General features: G+C 40.0%; 1 protein-coding gene and 1 long non-coding RNA gene across 2 annotated transcripts in view; both read right to left on the bottom strand.

Annotated features, from left to right (window-relative positions):
* Nucleotides 1-2,481: 2,481 nt before the first annotated feature.
* pou3f3a (POU class 3 homeobox 3a) lies at nt 2,482-5,606 on the bottom strand. Its single transcript, XM_037788964.1, has one exon. The coding sequence runs from the start codon at nt 5,160-5,162 to the stop codon at nt 3,876-3,878; it is 1,287 nt and encodes a 428-aa protein (XP_037644892.1). The 5' UTR covers nt 5,163-5,606; the 3' UTR covers nt 2,482-3,875.
* Nucleotides 5,607-8,838: 3,232 nt separating this feature from the next.
* Nucleotides 8,839-15,135, bottom strand: part of LOC119499842 — a 37,357-nt gene continuing 31,060 nt past the window's right edge. The window contains exons 2-3 of the long non-coding RNA XR_005209455.1: nt 11,274-11,488; nt 8,839-9,709 (exon numbers count right to left, since the gene is read on the bottom strand). This is a non-coding gene — a long non-coding RNA (uncharacterized LOC119499842). The remainder of the gene's footprint in view (nt 9,710-11,273; nt 11,489-15,135) is intronic.

Raw genomic sequence — 15,135 nt, forward strand, 5'->3', positions numbered from 1 at the left:
GTGGTGCCACCTTTCCACCTCTGTGTGATATTGCTGTGCTAGATGAGAGCGTGCAGAAAGTTTCCCTTTGCATTAAAATTGTGTGTTCAACATGTGGACTGCAGTTGGTTTGCATGACAGAATGCCGTGTGTGTCTTTCAGCTGTTGTACATTCAAGTCACTTGATGCTGACGAGCTCCGTACGCCACTCCAGGAAGTGATGATTAGTCAGTAAAAAGTGTTTTTCTGACATCATCATTGTCTGATGAAAACAATATTTTTGTAAAAGTTCAACTTGTCTGAAGCTGAGAAAAAAGCTCAGTTTTCAGTATGCATTTTTGAGTCTGACAGGTTTTCATCTGCCCAATAACAGCAGAATCTTCTAAAGTTTTGCAACAAACTTTTTTGAAAAGTTGATTCACTTGTTTCTAATATATCTGCTTTCTTGGCGCCATAAGCTAGTAAAGCATCATCAACATTTCTTCTTCATACGTACCCGTCTCCCTCCGGCCTATTAAACCTGCAGTAGGCAGAATGTTTTTGGCATCATCGGGCAAAAGTTCCATAATAACCTTTCAGCATATTGTAATTCAAGTGTTCTGAGAGAAAACTAGACTTCTAGATCTCCTCATAGCTCTGTTCTCAGGCTTTAAAACAGGAGACTTTGGCCAATCACAGGTCATTTCAGAGAGAGAGAGTTCCTATTGGCTGTTCATTCAACGGAGGCAGCTGTCAATCACTCGCAAACTCTGATCAAACAGTCAAACTAGCAGCGCTGATAAAATATAAAATCAATATTCTGTTACTGTAATGCCTATTTCTCACCTCAAATGTTTTCAGAAACATCTTGTAGTGTACTGTTTAGCTGTAAAATGGGTGGTGGCTGGTGGGCGGTGCTTGGTATTTCCTCAACTGATCTCAACATGGCTAATGGGTCACAAACTTTCTCATTTTACAGTTAAACAATATGTTTCTGAAAACATTTAAGGGCGAGATCTATTCAGATTACTTGTCTCTTGCAGTACTGTCAGGATATAGTGACTGTTTCATAAAAATAACTTTTTTTAATCATATTTGCTCCAATCTTGCCTACTGTTCCTTTAAGGGATTGAAAATTGACCTGGAGTGATGACGGCTGCGCAGGCTAACGGGTAAAGACTCATTCAAACCACCCATTCATGCAGGCAGGCTGCTATTTATAACCCACAAGGCCAGAGTTTCCCCCAAATCCTGCCAATGTTCAACGAACACACACACACACACAAACACCCATACACACTTTGCACAGTTTTTTACATATTTATGTGCTTGTCTGCACATGATTAACAGTAATAGTAAGATGTATCTAGTGTTTAATCTATTGTTAGGACACATGTTGCAGAAACACATAGAGAGAGAGTTACAAAAAATTACACGTTTGTTTTCAGTGGCAGTGTGGATCTTCTAGAAGATATTCTGTGAAAACAATACTCAAACTATAATTAAAAGAGTGACATTTGCAGTGAGCCATTAACTTGCAGGTTTGTGTTTATTTCTGTGTTCTGTCTGGGCTGTCTGGCAGCTACTGTAACAGCAGACGACCTTTGACCTCTCTCCAAAGTTTCACCGCAATCAGCTTCTCCTTGGCTTTTTCCACAACACAATGAAATATTTGATGTGAGACATCAGCTCATGTCTCATATATGTTTCTGTGTGTTATTGTGCGTGAGGTTTGTGTGGATCAGAGACAGAGAGAAGAAACACAGATTGTTTCTCACAGCCAGCGTCCTGAGCTTCTTGCCGCCTATCTGCCAAACCCATCATCTGTGGCAAAGGATCCGCCGCCTCGTGTCCCTCCATCTCGCTGTCACCTTGGCAACCGCTGCCGAGGTGAACTGCCAGCTGGGACAGCCGACCTCTGCTGGCTGTGTTCCACTGAGCTGCAGTCCATAGCATTGCCACGGGATGTATGGGGCTGAACTGATACGCAGTATATCACACCAGAAGAGACTCATGTGATGAGTTCAGTCAGTTTCAACAGTGTCAACACAACTAGGAGGGGAAACGGTGTCGGCTAGTGACAGATTATTTTGATTTATGTGACCCTATAAATGGTGATAACTTAATGATGCTGCTATAGGGTTGCAACTAATGACTATTTTCATTATTGATGAATCTCACAATTCGTTTCTTGATTAGTCGTTTTGACTATAAACTGTAAAAAGGGTGAAAAATGCCTGTCATGTATTAATAGTTTTATTCAAATTACAGTCCAAAACTCTAAGATATTAATTTTATTATCATGTATGGCAAAGAAAATCATAATATCATCTCTATAAAGAGGCAATTGATCGATAATCAACCTTTTCTGTCAAATGTTATGACTATTTCTCAACTTGATTAATCGACTATAGTCATAGTCATTTCACTGCAAAGGTGTGAGATAAAACAACAGATAATGGTGTGTGTGTGTGTGTGTGTGTGTCTCCAATGATGGTAATCTCAGATATCTTAACACAATTCTTTCCTTATGTCAAATTTATTAAATAATTAGTCTATTCCATGAAAATAAACACAGTGGAAAAAAAATAAATAGTCCAATCCATCACACAAGAATACACAGCAGACTTACTCGTACATAAACTTAAGGGAATGTTTGCTAATTTAAAAAAAAAAAAGGAGTTTCCTATGAAGGAAAACACAATACTGGTAAAATCTTAAACTGTGTCACAACATAAATCCACTGACACACAACACAAAAGTCAAAAGCACGTTTGAAGGAAGATAAATTATTGCTCATTTAAAACTTAATGCTGAATAAAGCGCATTAAATCAACAGTCTAGCCTGTGGGACATCAAACTCTGCAGCATTACAAGGGAACTTTTTCTTATTTTTTTAACATTAGAGATACTTTTTTTTTTACTTCTTGGCATCAGATTGATCAAATGTTCAATATGTAGGCTTTTTTTTGGTGAACAAACATTGCCTTTAATAGACTTTAAATACTTTTCTAATCAGACTTTCGTTAAGCTTTTCATTTTCTGTCCCAAAGGCTGATTCATAGTGCAGAAAAATACCCGAGGATGCATTAAAGTAGATGCTCTGAAATGAATACACAACATCATTATTGGAGGATCAAAGAACATGGGGAGCTTTAAGAAAAAGTGAATCCTATCATTTAGGTGGACATATGAGATATTTTTATCTAAAAATGTATTCAAACACTTCAACGTTGTTCAGATTTCTAGTCCGGACACTTATGTAGGCTTTTTTGGTGAACAAACATAGCCTTTAATAGACTTTAAATACTTTTCTAATCAGACTTTTGTTAAGCTTTTTCATTTTCTGTCCCAAAGGCTGATTCATAGTGCAGAAAAATACCCAAGGATGCATAAAAGTAGATGCAATGAACTGAAATGAATACACACTGGATAACATCATTATTGGAGGATTAAAGGTCATGGGGAGCTGTAAGAAAAAGTGAATCCTATCATTTAGGGAAAACATGAGATATTTTCTCTAAAAATGTACTCAAACACTTGTTCAGATTTCTAGTCCGGACACTTATTTTAACATTACAGAGATACTTTTTTTTTTAACTTCTTGGCATCAGATTGATCAAATGCTAATTATGTAGGCTTTTTTGGCGAACAAACATAGCCTTTAATAGACTTTAGTTAAGCTTTTCATTTTCTGTCCCAAAGGCTGATTCATAGTGCAGAAAAATACCCGAGGATGCATAAAAGTAATGAAATGAATACACACTTGATAACATCATTATTGAGGATCAAAGGTCATGGGGAGCTGTAAGAAAAAAGTGAATCCTATCATTTAGGTGAAACATGAGATATTTTCTCTAAAAATGTATTCAAACACTTCAACGTTGTTCAGATTTCTAGTCCGGGACACTTATTTCTCACGTGTCGCTGTACATCCTCTTGCAGTCTATGGATGGTGACGGTGTGTCTGGTCCCATGCTGCCCACCTGTGAGTACGCGTCCTCCGGTGTGCGTGGTGTCAGTCCTGGCGGCGTCATTCGCTTCTCTTTCTGCCTGCGGTTGCAGAACCAGACCCGGACCACCTCCTTCTCCAGCTGCAGCGAGTCCGCCATAGACGTGATCTCCTGCGCGGACGGCTTGGGACACTTGAGGAAGTGGCTCTCCAGCGCGCCTTTGACGCTCACCTCGATGCTCGTCCTCTTCTTCCTCTTCCTGCCCTGCGTGGCGATCTTATCGATGCTGCTCGGACTGCCCGTGGTGGAGTCGGCCTCCTCCAGCCATTTGTTGAGCAGAGGCTTTAGCTTGCACATGTTCTTGAAGCTCAGCTGCAGCGCCTCGAACCTGCAGATGGTGGTCTGTGAGAACACGTTGCCGTAAAGCGTCCCCAAAGCTAAACCCACGTCTGCCTGCGTGAACCCAAGCTTGATCCTCCTCTGTTTGAACTGTTTGGCGAAATGCTCCAAGTCGTCAGACGTCGGAGTGTCCTCGTCTGAGTGAGCGGCATCGTGGTGCTGCTGGTGCTGATGATGCTGCGTGTGGTGACCATGGTGATGATGATGGTGATGATGGAGGTCCAGCTCTGGAGACTCCGCGCGCACCATCCCCTGGTGCATGAGGCTCTGACCCACGTGCGAGCTGAGCATCCCGTTGACTGTGAACCCTCCAGACTGAGAGTAAATGAGTTGTTGTTGTTGCTGCTGCTGCTCTTCGGTGATGCTGATGCTGCCTCCCCAACTCCCCGGGTGCGCCTGATGTGCTCCCAGATGTTGGGTCCGGTGGTGCAGAGCTGTGCCCGTGTGCAGGTCCTCTCTCACTCCTCTCTTCACGTCCTGCTGCTGCTGGGAGCCGCCGGAGGACCACGGAGGAGGAGAGCCGGCCTCTGCTGCTGCTGCCACCGCGGCTGCTGCTGCTGCTGCTGCGGCTGCCGCGTGAGGCAACGATGTGACCCACTGGTGCGCGTGGCTCAGCATGTGCCCTCCACCGTTGCTCGCCACCATGGCTCCCTGCATGAAGTCACTCTGCACCATCTTGACTGAGGGATCCCCTCTGTAGTGGTGGCTGGAAGACACCGTGGTCACAGCGGTGCTGCCCGGCTGCATGCCACCACCAGACCTCCGATCTGAGGAGTGGAGGACCGGTCCGGATAAGATCCTGCTGCTGGCGAGGTATGGACTCGAAGTTGCTGTTGCCATACTCCAAAGCATATAGATATATATATCTTCACATATATTTCTTCTGGTGTTTTTTTGTTAAAAGTCCAAAGTTTATTCTAATCCATGAATAAATTCTACAAGTCTATATTTAAAAAAAAAGGTGGGAAATCATTCCATAGATGCTCAAGATGATAATTTGAGTTACTGTGTGCTAAAAACACACTGTTTTAGCATTCCTGTGCAACAAAAATAGTCTGCAAAACTTTTCTCTGTCCCAGGAGCGCCGTGCGTAAATCCACAGAAAAACACCTTGTCTGATCCGCGCCAAACTGGAGAGCTGAGGAGCTTTCAACCCTGTTTTTTTTAACGTTTTAAAGACATTAAATGATAATGATAATAAAAAACAACTTTCAAGCCTCTCCGGTCCTCCTCTCGCTCTCTACTCCATCTGCTCTATCCGGTGCGTTTCCTCTGCGGAGCGAAGAAGAAGACGAGCGTGTGTTTACGTTGTGCCAAAGCTGCGTATTCCTTCTGCACATCATCTCCATCCAATGACAGCAGGACGGCTCTGCGGAGCTCCAGCTGATTGGACGCGCAGTCAGAGAGGAGATGTGTGTCTGAGTCGAGCTTCGAGGTGCACAAAGTTCTTGCAGCAGAAATAAAGCAATAATATGATAAAAAATATTATATATTACAAAATCTTAAAAAAAAATGACTTCTTTAAGGTGTCTTTAAGGGCGCGCAAAGGACAGATTAATCATCTGGAGAAACACAGATTAGAGAATATTAAAACTGTTTCAAAAAAATGAGTCAAAGCGATTGAGAAAAACTGTAATATAAGCACAATGCAAGTTGACAGGATGTATATATATATATATATATATTGAGAGCGAGAGCGAGAAAGAGAGAATATTTCACCAGATATGGCAATGTTTGTTATGAAAGTTAAGATTTTGCTATCTTGAGTATTGCTCCTACTGTACAGCCACAGTTAACTTGTGTTATTATAGTAAATGTTTCAAAATATGCACCTTTAATAATGGCTTGTAACTGGTCTGTAAGGCATCAATAAATCATTCATTAAAATTATTATTATTATTATTATTATTATTATTATTATTATTATTATTATTATTATTATTATCTTTAAGGGTGCGCAAAGGACAGATTAATCATCCGGAGAGAAACTGAACAAGAAATGATGAAAACAAAACAAAACTTACAAAAATGACAATGAATGTTATACAGATCATTTTGAGTCATTCTTATTAGCAGTATACATCTTTAACAGATTCTGAAGTTATGCAGCCACTGAGGTCAGTGATACCAGATAAATAACGCCCTATATAGCTTATACTGTATATGGTTATCTCTTTTATAATAACGCAGAGCGACCGAGGCCTGTGTCAAGGATAAGTCCTCTTTGGGTACATAAGGGGGTTTGTACGCCTCTTGCATCTTAATGTGCTCTTCTTTTCATATGGTAAAGAGAAAGGCCACAGTGGCGTGACGCGCCACGATGAAGGTGCACTAAACCAACCAAACAGTTTGATTTTTCCATCCTCAATAAAAAAAAATTCTGGTGGGATGTTTTCGTGCTGGTTGCGTTTATGGATGTCCTGTTAAATAAACATGTCATGGGGAGTTTTCTACCTCGGGTTTGCTTCAGTTTTGCAGAGAGTAAAGCATCGACTGATGATGGGTTGGATGACTGGAGGAGAGAGAGCCAGGTGCAGACCAATAAATGTGCTAATTTATGTTTTTCAGCTTTCAGGATTTTGTGTTGGATCTCATCCAAAAGGTAAAAGATAAATGGACACAAGAAATGTAACTTATTTCCCCCAAACTGCAACATAAACTTTTACCTATACCCACCATGTATGTTCAGTTATCATGTTCCAAATTACATTTATCCCATTTTAGGATGTGGTTAAGTTTGAGAAAAGTAAGAACATTTTGTAGCAATAGAGCTATGTGCTAAAAGTATATATGGCATTTTATTATTAGGCTGTTGTAGAAATGAAAATGTATTTAACTAATTTAATTATAGACTCACTGAGGTACAGGCTCACTCTCAACAAACAGTTGCAGAGTTTTCAAATAAATCATTTTTTAAAGGATTGTTTTTTGTTAAAATGTTTAATCTCTCCCAGGTATTATTTCCCAAATCACCATGGAAACCGGTCAGGGTGTTCTGCAACAATAGAGCAGTGACCTGTTGTAGGGTTCATCCCTGAGGGAGCACAATGACACTCTCACTCAGACAACACCAGCACAACTAAAAGGTAGGATCACAATACATTACACAGTAAAATATGTTGCATTTACAGTGAATAGTCTGCTATATTTAAATGCTGGAATTCATCTGCTTTACCCTTTTAAATTACTTTAATGTTAATAACTTGAAGAATGTAACCAAAGTACCACTTTCTAATAAGGCACCATTTATAAAGAGTTGACAAGTTGAAATTATTGGTTTTTATTAATTGTTCATAACAATAAATGCTTTAAAGATCAGTTCTTAACCGTTACAGTTGTTCTCATTCGCTTTGGCTCAATTCTTGAATAAGTATTTTTTTTTTTATTTCAAAACAATAAGTTTAAATCTCTGAACAATTAGTTTGTTCACAACAGATTTGAATTTCTCATTCTGTAAAGCAAATCACATGTGTTTTGGCACATGTATAATTGTCTACAATTTGCACGTAAACCATAAATACATACATACATGTAGGTTCCATAAATATCTAGGACATTGTGTTACGTACTGTGACGGGGTGCAATTTGTTTTTGTTTTTATTTTTCATTGTTGCAGGTTTTTAAATATTTTTTTGGGGGGCATGGATGTCATTTTGTGGCAAATGTTCTGTTCACTGTATATGACTTTACATGAAAACTCAAAGGTGAATTTTCTGTTTCCAGTACATATAACACATTGCTACATAAATACATTTAATGTGCATATCCTTTTTCTGTGTACAGTATTTTACAGTATTGACTTTTCCCAGTAAAATTGTACCTGTTGTTGAGATCTAAAGAGCTCAGTGCGACACACAACAGTATTCGGCGAGACAGAACTAACATTCTTGTACAGTGAGCAGTTCAGTGCCAACAAACTAGTCGAGCAAAACAGAGGTTTGTATATAAGAAACATTTCCAGGGTTGACTGCCGTAGTGCAAAAACATCTCAACATTTTGACCAGTACGGCTTACACAATGACAACAGAACTTTTCATTTTGGTGGCATTGGCCAATTTACTGACACAATAACAAGGTTTTGAAGCATGAATGAAGTGTTTTGGGTGAGTTACTCCCTTTTGCAGACATGTAATAGAGTTGTGAATATCCCATACAGATTAGAGAATATTAAGACTGTCTCAAAAAATGAGCCAAAGCGATTGAGAAAAACTGTAATATAAGCACAATGCAAGTTGACAGGATATATATATATATATTTATTGAGAGTGAGAGAGAGAGAGAGAGAGAGAGAGAGAGAGAGAATATTTCACCAGATATGGCAATGTTTGTTATGAAAGTTAAGATTTTGCTGTCTTGAGTATTGATCCTACTGTACAGCCACAGCTAACTTGTGTTATTATAGTAAATCTTTCAAAATATGCACCTTTAATAATGGTTTGTAACTGGTCTGTAAGGCATCAATAAATAATTAATTAAAATTATTATTATTATTATTATTAATAATAAAAGGGCATCAGTTATAGACTTCACATTCACAGCTGCTGACTGGTTATTTTAACAACCCTTTACTAATGACTTATTACCATTTATAAGCAAGTGTCAAAACAGTTACTGATGGCTTTTTGAATGATCTATACAGCATTAGTAAATTATTTATTCATCAATAATAAAGCTGTTTACATCTTATGAACGTAAACATATATGTCATTATTTATTGCACAGTCTATAAAACCTGTTAATTGTTGATCCGTATTCAGTAAAACGCCGTGAAAACAGAGAAGCAATACAAAAGCACCACAGCGTTTCACATCTTTCCAGCCTACCAGCACAATATAGAGAAAACCAGACGACTCAGGGAATGCACTAATGTTTTTCATGTGTTGTGCTGGCTGGTCACAGCACCGGGTCCTCTATTTGTTATTCATGAAGGAAGCTGGGTGAAGAGGCCTTCTTCTGATGCACATTTTTCCTCTCTGCTCTCTCGCTCTCTCTCCGTGAAACTGCTTCGCAACTAAGCAAATAATCTGTTTTAGTTGTAGCGACTGCTGCAATTAATCCAGCATAGTACGCACGACACCGTCAGCTAATTTATATTATTGTCTATTTTAGATCTTCTTCAAATCATTTACAGAGAGACTTTCTCTCTCTCTCTCCCTCTCTGTCTTCCACTCTTCGCCCTCTGTTGAGTCTTCAATATGCAGATCGGCCATTTCTGCCCCTGGGCTATTTTCTTTGGTAGACTTTTGAAATATGCAAATGCTTCCAACAAAAATTGCGAAGGAGAAAAAGGGAAAAACCTTCATCTGGGCTCCAGGAGTTTTCCATTCAAAGAAACAGATGATTTTCTCTTGTTCGTGCTCTTGTTCCTCTTCTGTTTGCATTGTCGGTCAAGGGTCCGTCTAATTAGGAAGAGAAAGAAACACAAATCAGGCAGATAAAACAAATATGAAGTTGTGAGGATGACAGTGTTGTTGTTATCGCTACAGTTATTAGGTTTATTAATATTCTTTGCAGAGACTCTAACAAGATCTCACTCTAAATGGCTTTTGGCTGGTAATATTGCACACTTGAAATCTTGCTTTCTTTTCATTGCACATGTGTGTTTGTTGCAGAAGCTATAAGACTCTCTCAGCTCCTCCACCGCGAGCCGAACAATGTGGTGTTTACAGAATACTGAGCTGCACCGAAAACACAGCCGAGAGAACAGGACTTATCTCCGACGAGGCTTTCATCCCTGCACTCTTTATATTCCACCTCTTCGGTGTCATCCTGTGGTTCTGATCATGAGTGTGTTTGACCTTCAGCTCTCCCTGAGTCAGAGAGATCCTTCACAGTGGGAGTCTCTACCCACAACCCCCTGTTGCGCGTTTAAATCAGAGGCAGAGGCAGCCACAGATAGAGGAGACAAGGGGAGACAAAGCGCGGTAGTCGTGGGTACAGAGAGAACGGGAAACAAGAGGATATGGATGATCAAAGTCATTTCCAAAGCCCTTATTCACAGATAAAGAAATGTGAGACAAACATGACCAAAAATACTCCAATTTAAATGTCTGAATGTGTATTGTGATGTATTCTCTTCATTCAATAACTGGTGGAATAACTCATAGCAGAGGGAGAGTCAAAGGAAAGGAAAAGAAGGAGCTGTGTTTACCACACTGGAGCAATAGACAATTACCAACTCCTGCTGCGACTTAACTGATGACTCCCAATGGACAGATGCACTGCTTAAACACTGTTGTGGTTTGGCCCATTATGTATGAATAGAGGAAATTAATTTGTGAAAATTACATTCATTAATTCCAATGGATCATTTGAAAGGGGCCAAAGTGACAGTAACAGCACGGAGAGAATGCAGCCGGGAAATGGTACAAAGACATCACTCATCTCGCTTTTTCTGTGTGTTTTTGGTGTGTGTGTGTGTGTGTGTGTGTTTGTGTGTACACAGGTGCTTGCAGGTGTGTGCAGGGCCTGAAATGTGCCCGTTTCTAAGTGTCTATATGCATTTACATAATTGCGAAAGACGTTCTCGGAATGGTGGCTCGTTACAAGCAGACGTCTTTGCTGAATATTTATGCTAAACTAAAACAAAATGCACGGAGAGAAGAGAAACATCTGGGCCGTCATATAAGGAAAACAGAGGAAATTGAGAAAAGATGAGACTCATGGGGTTCAGTCCATTTAGATAAAGTCACGGCCTATGTGAAAAATATAGTGCTTATGTGGCTGCAAAAAAAAAAAGAGGACATGAAAGTTGGGTTAAAGGAAAGGAAGCCTATGAGTTTTTAATTTCCTTTTAGCGTTTACCCAGGCTCATGAACTGAAATAGAAATAGAAATGTGACTGCACTTGTATTTGTGTCTTCCCACTGTGGCATCTAATGAGTTTGTATCCATGTTCTGTCTCTAAAGTTCCTTTCGAATACGACTGCAAACAGTATGACAGAGAAATTTAGTCAGGAAATACCTTCAGCTCTGCAGCCTGTGGCTACGGACAACTGTAGCCCTGTACCCAGGCCCAGTGCTGAGCCAAGTCAAACAGCGGGTGTCCCTGAAGGGCCGGTCTGGCTGAGTCTGGCTGGCCCAGCGCCTTTCATGAATGGACAGATTTCTCTCTGAAGCTCCCACCGAGGTCCACGTGGTTATAAAGGCTCTCTGTAGTTGAGATGATTTCTCAGGTGGCTTTGGAAGGAAAGAAGGAAGTATCAGATACTGAAATATTAAGTGACTTCTGATACAAGTGGCAGAATGGTTTGTGGCATTTTGATTCACGGTACTGTGCCCCTGGTACACTGCGATCCAGTGGACCATAACTGCACAGCAGGAATTATAGTTAAAGTGTTTGTAATTTATTGGTTATATCAAATCATGGATGATCACTATGGAGTGCCATAAAATGCACAAATCTGTAAAAGAATAAGAAAATTAATGTGGAAATATAAAGAATAATTAATTCAATTTAAAAAAATGGAAAAATAAAGAGAAATAAACAAAAGAACAAATAAGAAAATAAAAAAATGTGGAAATAAATTTACAAAGAGAAATAAATAAAATAATTAAAAAAAATGTGGAAATATAAACAGAAATAAATATTAGAATAAATAAATGTGGAAATATAAAGACAAATAACAAACAGAAAAGAATAATTATAAGCATTTTCATTTATTTCTCTATATATTTATTAAAATATATTTTTTAAATAAATATCTACTTTTGCATGTATTTTTCTTTATAAAATTTTTAGATCATATCATTTATTTATTTTCATCCTTTTTCCTTATTCTTTAACAGATTTATTCTTTTTTTATGGCACTCCTATAACTCCATATATCACAGCATCAATTATTATGTCTTGTACTCTTCGGGGCAGTGCACAAAGTGCCACACAGTCTCCATTATACGCCAGAGTTCAAATAAAAAAACAACCTGTGATTACTCAGTAGGGAGAGAACAAGTGGCTGAATCTATAATTACTTTTTGTTCAATTGTGTTTGAATTATCTGAACAGTTTGAGAAAAGCATAACAAAAGGACACTCTTGAACATGTTGAAGTTATTGTGAATGTATCAGCACTAAGTAGCGCTGTGTGTGCAGATCAGCTGGGACCTCAATCAAGACACCTTACAGTGGAATCTAATTAAATAAATACAACGAATACCTTTAAACACAGCAGGTTAACGATGTCATGCAGCTTTGGTATTAACACTTATTCACTGCACAGTGAGGGGGAGTTTCACAGTAACACTGCACACTACCACCACATACTTCTTGGGAGGAAAAAATCTATTTCTAGTATCTTGCAACAATTTCAACTTCTTGTCAAAGTGACACATTTAGTGTTTTACTGAAGGAAACATGCAGACTGACTGATCAAGTTCAGCTGATGAAGGTTTGGAAGATGAAAGATTTTTTTACTGGTGTCACTTTCTAATAAGGCACACTTTACAAAGGGTTTGTATCTAATGTCTTTATTACTGGGTAATAAACCATCTATTAAAGGAACAGTGTAAAACATTTCAGGGGATCTATTAGCAGAAATGGAATCTAATATTCATAACTATGTTTTCATTAGTGTTTAATCACCTGAAACTAACAATCATTGTGTTTTCGTTAGCTTAGAATGAGTCCTTCATATCTACATAGGGAGCGAGTCTTCTTCACAGAGTCCGCCATGTTGCTCCGCCATGTTTCTACAGTAGCCCAGAACGGACAAACCAAACACTGGCTCTAGAGAGAGCCTTTCACGTTTTTACGTTACCAGAAGGCCACCGTAGTTCTCCGACATGCTTGTAAAACTGCAATAACGTGAGTCGCAGAGTGCAAAATCGTGGTACCACCATCCGCCGTCTAACTTCAGTTGTTCCCAAAGTAGTGTTATTACGGTAAGGATGGCCTCTGAGTGAGGCGAATGCCATCACCACGGTTTTGCACTCAGCAGATCATGTTACCGAAGTCTTGGAAAGGGAGGAGTAAGCGGAGGGGCAATCTGCAACCACACCACTGTATGCCTCCACGTGATTTTTTTCAGATTAGCTGTCTCATGCACTCCTGTTAGGATATAGTGACCTTTTATAAAAATATATTTTTTTTTTAAATCATATTTGCTCCATTTCCACCCGCTGCTGCTTTAATTCATCAGAAGGACCCATCCAATGAACTGCTCAACCACTCTCCTTCTGGCAAACAGCTGCAAAGCATCTGGATCAACATACTTTTGTTAACCACTTATTAACATTTACAACTGCAACTACAACTCAGATTAGGGTCCTCTTAATTAAAGAATTAGCTAGAAAGGCAAAGCTGTGTTCTTCTTGTGTCTTATTCCACTTTCGATGCTGCACTTTACAGAGAACATCAAGGGAAACTCTAAGGTCTTCCTTCAGCGCTGGTCTGTACTGCTGGACTGCTGTACTTTTGCAGCACGAGTTTCACATTGTACATAAATTCATAGTTTTATTGGTGGTTGTGGTCTCAAACTTTTTATTACCTAACTGCACACAATTCCAGATTCCAAGACACACAAGCACTCTCGCATGTACACACTGACGGAGAGGGGAAATCAATGTCAATCGAGGGGCCACGACTTTAACCGATGACGAGCCTTTGTTGGTTGCAATGTTTGACTTCCCATCCTTGAGAACATGTCCTGCAGACCCAGCAGCTCACCTTGTGCCATCCGACTGGCCCCGAGCGCCAACACCACACGGGCAGGATCAGAGACGACCTTGGCATGCACGCAATGAAAACACAACCTACTTCAGCGTCTCTCTTTGATGTGCATTATCAAAGACCTTTCTCCTCCTCTCCTCCCTGGACCAAAGGCTACTATTGTTTTTGTTGTTGTTATTGATATTGTTTTCCACCCTTACAACACAAAGCAGTCTGACCATGACTCTGATGCTAATGTGGAGGTGGAGAGGGTGTTTTAATGAGCTGCAGAGTAGATCAGAGGGGCTCCGGGGGGTTACAGAGAGGGAATAGGTAGCGCTGAACATCAAAACACAGCTAGTACTCCAGCTTCTGCTTTCCACCAGCCATGACCTTTCAGTGCAGCACCGGCTAGAGGATGTAACATGGAAATTATGAATTTTTGCTGCAAAATAAACTATACAGAATTCCAAACCAACTGAAGGTGTGTTAATAAAAGCTGAAAGAATAAATGTAGGAGAGGAGATCATTTAGTTTGGCCACCAGTAATATGAGTGGGGGGGCAGGGGGGTGAGCCCTTTGTGCCCCCATGTTCCAAAAAAACACAGCAAAAGTGCCCTCTTGGATGCCCCTAGATAAAACATGATGAAGTGCCCTCTAGGGTGCCCTTAAATGAAGAAAGCGTGATGAAGTGCCCTGGGTGCCCTTCTAGTCGGGAAAAAAATCATGCTGTGCCTTCTAGGGTGGCCTTAAAATTGAGAAACGTGATGCAGTGCCATATAGGCTGCCCTGCATGCTAGAACACTTTCTGCCGCTGGTGTCCCACCGCATGCAGCTGGTGCCCCTTTTTTTTAATTTTGCCCCAGCCCCTCAGACAGTCTGAGTCCGCCACTGACTGAAATGGATGGTGGTGACCGAGAAAAAGTGCAAAGACCAGCACTTAAAGTGCAAGTGTGACGCATTTAGTGGGATCTATTGGCATAAATGGAATATAACATGAATAAGTATGTTTTCTTTAGTGTATAATCACCTAAAAATAAGAATCATTGTGTTTTCGTTACCTTAGAATGAGCCGTTTATATCGACATACGGAGCGGGTCCCCTCTCCACGGAGGTGGCTGCCATGTTTCTACAGTAGCCCAGAATGGACAAACGAAACACTGGCTCTAGAGAGAGCCATT

The sequence above is a fragment of the Sebastes umbrosus genome, chromosome 13, assembly GCF_015220745.1.
Source record: "Sebastes umbrosus isolate fSebUmb1 chromosome 13, fSebUmb1.pri, whole genome shotgun sequence".
Lineage (NCBI taxonomy): Eukaryota > Metazoa > Chordata > Actinopteri > Perciformes > Sebastidae > Sebastes > Sebastes umbrosus.

What these genes read in the sequence shown, in the direction of transcription:
- pou3f3a (XM_037788964.1), bottom strand. Translation starts at nt 5,162, where the DNA reads ATGCTTTGGAGTATGGCAACAGCAACTTCGAGTCCATACCTCGCCAGC.